Here is a 7500-nt window from a genome sequence, read left to right on the forward strand (position 1 = left end):
ATATATATATATATATGTATGTATGTATGTATGTATGTATGTATGTGTCATCCCATCAGGTCATCCCATAAATTCTGTCCAGTTTTACCTTTTTTAAAATTGAATGAAATTTAATAGTATTTTAGAATGTCTAATAGAATTAGAAGTATTTTTATGCATTTGTGCATATTTAGACTAATTAAATATTATTTTACAAAATAATAGAATTAAAATTTCTTTGATTAAAACCCTTTCTAACATGAAAGTATCCAAAGAGCATTTGAGGCACATAATGCTTTATAAGTACAAAAAAGGAAACTCTGCGGCCGAAGAGACTCGACACATACACTCAGTTTATGGGAAAGAATGCTTGAATGAAAGAACTTGCAGAAGATGGTTTGCAAAATTCAGAAGTGGAGATTTCAGCCTTGAAGATGAAGATCGAACAGGACGTCCAGTTGTGTTTGATGATAAGCTCCTTGGGGCATTACATGGAGAAAATCCTTCATCATCAGTTGAAGAATTGGCAATAAAGCTTAGTTCAAACCATACAACTGCTCATCGTCATCTTCAACAATTTGGAAAGGTTCCTAAACTTGGAAAATAGGTGCCAGTTGACATCTGCTCTTCTCTCCATTCTCACGAACTCATTTCACTGGTTTTGGATAGACTTGTGACTGGTGACAAAAAATAGATCTTCTATCGAAATGTTAAACGTCGAAAACAGTGGCTTGGTAAAAGGGAAAAAGCTCAACCACACCCGAGAAGGGAGCTTCATGGGGAAAAGGTTCTTCTCTCTATCTGGCAGGATTGGAAAGGAGTAATTAAATTTGAATTGTTACCGCCTAATGCCTCAATCAATGCTCAAGTCTACTGTCAGCAATTAGAGCGTTTGAATCACGCTTTGAAGAAAAAAATCCCGCTTTAGTGTATCAAAAAGGAGTGATGTTTAATCAGAACAATGCGCGACCCCAACACTGCAAAGATCACATCACAGAAGATCAAAGAGCTTGGTGTGGAAAAAATCCTCATCCACCTTATTCTCCCGACCTTGCTCCTTCAGACTACCATTTGTTTCGTAATTTACAGAATCATTTTGGGGGACATAACTTTCGCAAGCCAGGAGGAGGTCGAAGCTGACGTTTCAGAGTTCTTCGCTTTGAAGCCAAAAGAGTTTTACATTGACGGGATTAAAAAGCTTGTAAATAGATGGAAGGAAGTCATAGATAATGAGGGGAAGTACATTGATGATTAAAATTCAATTAAATATAACATTTGATTACTTGTTTTCTTTATTCACAATTCGGACAGAACTTATGGGATGACCTGATATCTGTATAGAGTGTTAGGTGTGATGTACAGAATTGAATATTGAGAAAAACGTCGTCAGAATTTTGGAAAAAATTCCTTTATATCTTCATTATTATTAGCGCTTTCGTTCCTCTCTAGAACTTGTCAAATACAATTCTATTTGACAAGTCCTAGAGAGGAACGAAAGCGCTAATTATAATTTCTGACGACATTTTTTCTCAATATGTGTGTGTGTGTGTGTGTGTGTGTGTGCGCGCGCGAGCGCGCGTGTGTATGTGTTTATGTATATTTTATGTATGTATATAAGTTTTCTTTGCAATGATACTAAAATAAGAATTTAAATAAGAAGATTTTACTAACCTCCACATTGCGAATATTCCAGTATACCTATTTCTTTGCTTTGGTTATTGCCCAAATCTATATGACACTTGCCCAAGACATTCACATCTCTGTTGTACGTTTTCTTCATAAAATTGACAACGGCAGGCAGGTGACATCCACACATCATGTTATTGTTCCTAAGATCACTGTAATTATAAACAAGACTTTAAATGAATTTGCTTCAGAGTAATAGAGAAACTCCAGCTTATTTTGAAAGTAAACGAAGAGTATAGAATTTGAACAGATATATAAAAGTTATGACATTTATGTATTTTGCAAAATGTGTTGCTAACTTCAACACAGGAAAATGGTTTCGAGTGGAAAATGGAACAGGTTAAGTTCTTTCTAGCTTATAGAATACGCTTTGGTTAACATAGACTTTTTAGGTTAAGATTTGTAGCAACTTCAAGCGACTCCATTATATACTGAGTTAGGGACGTTTTGATGCCGGAAATTTAATGGCAGAAATTTAGCGCTCCTATATATGCGTAAAACCGTGTAAGGGAGTTTTGGTATAGAAATACTCAAATGGTAATATATAATTTTATATATCAATTTAAATATTTTCTTCTTTAACAAAAGAAGCAACAACAACAACAATATTAATAGTGATAATGCTAAACTAATAATGACTTCAAATTTTGGCACAGTGCCGTCAGGTTTTGAGAGGAGGGGGTGGACGATTACACCGACCTCAGTACTTCAATGATGCTTAATCTATCGATCACAAGCATATGAAAATCGACCTCGGTGGTATTTGAGCTCGGAATATAAAGATGGACGAAATGCCGCTAAGCATTTTGTCCGACATGCTAACGATTTTGGCAGTTCACCGACTTAATAGTAATAATTCTGTCTACTGTTGGAACATGGCCTGAATTACATCAATTATCTTAAGCTGCCGGGAAGATAGATCAAATCTGAAATCACCACGAAGCAAGAATTAAGAATCCGCAAAAGCAATGAAAGAAAGCTGCCTTTTAATGTAGGTCATCGTTGATAGCTCCACAAGACACCGACTAGAAATGTCGACTCTCAACTCTTTGATTCTCGACCCTCTCTTGACGACCAACTACAGTTCTATGTATAAAGGCTGCTCCTACCACTTTTTACCGGGAAGGGTACACAGTTTCACTAAACATCTCCCCTTTTAATCATTTTATTTAACAATCCATTTCTTTTATTTACACCACATCCTCCTTTTTTATATATATATACTCAATATCTTTTCTTCTTAGGGTCTACTTTTAAGAATTCAGTGTTCTTCCTTTTCCTTGTACGTGTTGTTTCGACTTCTTGTAACGGTGTTGGGAACCGAAAATTGTCATATTGCTAAACCATCGGTATTTCTACTCCTTTTGTTTCCTTTTCTATGGCGCTTTCCTAAAGCTGATTTCTCTGTCTCCTTTCCATTCTATTTCTACTTCTTACACCATACATCATTCTTCCTATATAAGTAACAATTTCTCCTTCCCAGTATTGCTTGCCATTTTTGTACATTCTTGCAATATGCCTTGTCACCGATTTTAAAGAATTTTGGCAAGTCTTTATTAGCACGTATTTTTTTCTTCACTGGTAACAGTTCATCACATACTGACTTCACCTTTCTGGCAAATATTAATTCTGCTGGTGAACTTCCTTCTGGTACATTTGGGTTCGGCGTTATCCTGTATAGCCTTAAGAATTGTTGGATCCCGACCTCACCCGTGGGTTCCTTATTAGCTTTCTTTAAAGCTCTCTAAAAGTGTTCACGAGCCGTTCAACCTTTCCATTCGATCTAGGGTCATACAGTACTATAGTTTTATGTTCTAGAGTGAACATCTCGCAGAATCTTTTAAATTCACAGGATACAATTATATCCGATAATCAAATCTTGCGAACAGCTCGTGTAAGAAGTCTATTACCGTATATGAAGGTGGTCGTTTACACCTCACGACCTCAGGCCATTTTGTGTAGTTGTCCACTACTATTAAGTCATAATATCCATTTACCGGACCTGCGAAATCGATATGCAGTCGGAACCATGGTATTTTCATTTCCAGCCAAGGTTCACATTTTGTAGTAGGTAGTTTCCCTGCCAGAATAATCTGCTGCAGCCTTTTACCAGGTTTTCAACTTCCTTGTCCATGCTTGGCCAGTATACCAAACTTCGCATCAACGCTTTCATTCTAGAGATGCTGGGTGTCCCAACTTGGAACTCTTTTAGCATTCTCTTCTGTAATGTCTATGATGTGACCACCCTCTGAGTATACATTAGTACACCATCACATATAAGGTACACGCTCACATCTTGGCGGTTCTTTGCATCAGAACTTTCTTTATTTCATTTTAACGACTATAGTCTTCCATAATTTGTCATTTCTCGCATTTCTTTTTATTTCTTCCAAAGTTACTGGTAGTTCACGCACTATGTTCCACATCACTTCTTTTTGTTTCAGTTCATCGACCTCGTTTGATCGTATGATCGATCTCGTTTGATCGTAATCGCTTATGGGTGTGCCCCATAAATTATATTTTTCCATACATTCCGCGTCAAATAAATTCATGGACATTTCAGCACATAAACATTCACTTCTTTGGTTCGACCTTTGAACATTATATTACAAACGCGTTCGCCCGTGAAATATAATTTTCTTCCAGTAACGCCATACGCTATTTTGTTTGAACTACATAATTTTGGTTTACTCATTTGTTGCCATGTTTTCTCATTCATGATTGTGATGTCACTTCCCGTGTCTAATCTGCAATAAGCATATCCATTCTAAATCTCTTGCATTCTTTGTTGATTCTGCCTGTGTAAATAGTGACGTCTTCATCTTCGTTGTTTTCTATGTTTAAATATTTCCATGTAATATTAAACAGTGAGCTCTTTTCACTAAACATTTTGCACAAAATGTCATCTTTGTCGGTGAAATTTATGTCGGACGCTTTCTTTTCTTTTTTTTTTTTTTTTTTTTTTTTTTTTTTGGCAATATAAAGTTACTATACTTCTCATGCTCTGCTGTCCCTACTTTTCTTAAAACTAGACGCGTTTACATTTCGTCCGTCTAATCCTGACATTCTTTTTCCAAAATTTGTTCAAATCTTCGAAAGTAAGTCTCGAAAGTTACTCCTTCTTCGGGGTCATATCTGAATTCCCTTATGGAATTTTCTACATGGTCAGGCGAAAATATATTCTCCGGCTTAGTTACCAACTTCATTAGCTGTAACGTTTGTTGCCGCAATGCTTATTGTTGTTCTCGTTGTTCCTTGAATTGTTGTTGTTGCTGTTTTTGCAACTCCGTCACCCATCTAACAAGTCTTCCATATTTTACGATTTTCATAAAATTACACAAGAGGATTTATGTTTCTTTTTTTGTCGAGGTATTTAATTTCCACGTGAATTACTTTAAATTCTCCATGTGATTGTTTTCTCCCCGTCGTCACTGTTGTAAAGTGGGTTCTTCCAACTGGTTTGATGTGAGACTGCTGTTGTACTATAGTTGTTGTTTTACGCTAGTAGCCACAATTGTAACTAGTTATCGGATACCATTGTATCTCTTCGCACCGGTGTAATAATACACTAACTTCTTCTGTTTTACTATTGCTAATAGCTCCAGAAGACAGACTAGAACTGTCCACTCGCCACCTTATCTTTACCGGTTATTGGTCTATATATAATGGGTGTCTCCTACGACATTTTACCAGGACGGTATACATATTTACTATACAACACACACACACATATATATAAAGAAATAGCTTCCCTCAAATATACCGCTACAGCAACAAGTGCCTGAAAATGTAAACAGATGGACTGCAACATCTCTTTATGAAAGCTGCAAAAGTGTGAGTAAAATATTAATCGCATATGCATCCATCGATATCTATGCTGGTCGTCTATATTTATGAACATTGTTTTTTTTCTCGCTCACTCGTTTATACATCAATAATGATTATAAATACAAAATAAACATCAGCACATGTCAAAAGGTGGTGTTCTGTCAAAAAGTAAGCGCTGTAAAGGCGGACGAAAGCCAATCAACAAAAATATAAAGAGCGATAGACCTATAAATATGAATACTATGAAATGGTTGATTAATGATTTCCACACTCTGCTATGCAACACCAAAAAGCACACGAGGAAAACCTCATACAGTAAATATAATACCGCACGAATAGCAAACAGCATGGACGTGCGACAGCGAGCTCCCGGGAAGACAGATCAAATCCGAAACCATCACGAAGCAAGAATTAAGAATTCGGAAAAGCAATGAAAGAAGACTATGTTTTGATATAAGCCGTCTCAGGAAACCGAAAGATTTTTCGTATATGGAGTATATATATATATATATATATATATATATATATATATATATATATATATATATATATATATAGCTACTTTCAGATACGCCGCTACAACAATAAATGCGTGAAAATGTAAAGACATGGACTGATATACCTCTATACCAAACCTGTAATCCTGTGATTAAAATTTTAAAATTTTAATTACATATGATGCGATATCTATACAAGTTGAATATATACATATATATATAGATTGGTGTTTCTTCTCGATCTCTCGCATATAGATCAATAATTAATCAATAATAATTCTGAATACGAAAGAAACATCAACAAATGTCCATGGGCGGTGTTCTGTCAAAAGGTAAACGCTCTAAAGACTCACCCATAACAAAACCAACCATAAAAAGGAAGAAAAGAACGATAGAGAGATAACCATGAATCCCATGAAATGGTTGATTTATGATTTACGTACAGTACTATGCAACACTCCTCCAAACTCATACAGAGAAGCCCGATGCCCAACAGAAGAACACAACCAGCGTTGCACAAACAACACACAATACACAACTAATACAACAAACGACTCAAACCAAACCACATAACGAACATACTGATGCAATGCAACATTATCTCGGAACAAAACGAAGCACACACACACACCTCATCAGCACAAAACGTGCAGCAAGTAATGCAATAGAAAGTTACTTGAAACTATCAAATGTTGAAAAGTAATGGTGGTGATGACGATGTTGACGAATGCCACCTTACCTCAGTTTATAAGATACAGGAGTTTGCGAAGAAACTCTGGTTGTGCCAGCCAAAAAATCAGGCTAGACCTTTAAAGGAAGGCCTCTCGTTCGGAAATGGTTTAGTAAAGATGCAGACTGACCACAGCTGTTATTCTAAGAGAACATCAGCAGATAATAGAGTAAAGAGGAAGACGTGGACCAGCAAAGAAAACAGGATAGTGAGGCAGTGCTACTTAGAAAGTGAACCTAAAAAAGGATCTATAGAAAACATGGTAAGACATTGGAGAGAGTAGATATGTTTAAAGTGACTGACCAGAGATTAGTTCATCGAGCTAATACTATTAGGAGAAGAAAGTGGATGACAGAATTGGAGGTAGATCACAAGAGAACTGGAAAAGAAAGACCAGGCAGGAGTAAAGACAAACAACAACCTAAGAGATACAGTTCAAACCATAGAACCTAAAGGAAAACAAATAATAAAGGCGCTGCCAATAAGGAAGAGATAACTGGTACCAACGTCTTAAGTGATTTAAGTGAGGAAGATCGGAAGATTTTAGATGAGTTGCAGGAAATAATGAGGAAAGCTAGGATTTCAACGGTCTGATAAATGATATGAACATGAACCTAATAAAGTACTAGAACGTAAAAAAATACGAGATGTTGTGGGACTTGGGCATTCAAACTGACAGCGCAATAGAAGCTAGAAGGCCTGATTTGGTAGTAGTAGATAAAGAGAATAGAAAGTGCCAGATAACTGACATCACGGTCCAAAACGATGAAAAATTTAATA

The 7500-nt window shown here is 36.2% G+C and overlaps 1 protein-coding gene across 1 annotated transcript in view; it reads right to left on the reverse strand.

Moving 5' to 3' along the window:
- Positions 1–7500, reverse strand: part of LOC106878117 (uncharacterized) — a 61713-nt gene that overhangs the window by 29107 nt on the left and 25106 nt on the right. Inside the window, exon 6 of the mRNA XM_052977766.1 lies at positions 1651–1817. Within this exon, the coding sequence (XP_052833726.1) occupies positions 1651–1817 (167 nt within the window). The remainder of the gene's footprint in view (positions 1–1650; positions 1818–7500) is intronic.

This window comes from Octopus bimaculoides, chromosome 28 (assembly GCF_001194135.2).
Source record: "Octopus bimaculoides isolate UCB-OBI-ISO-001 chromosome 28, ASM119413v2, whole genome shotgun sequence".
Lineage (NCBI taxonomy): Eukaryota > Metazoa > Mollusca > Cephalopoda > Octopoda > Octopodidae > Octopus > Octopus bimaculoides.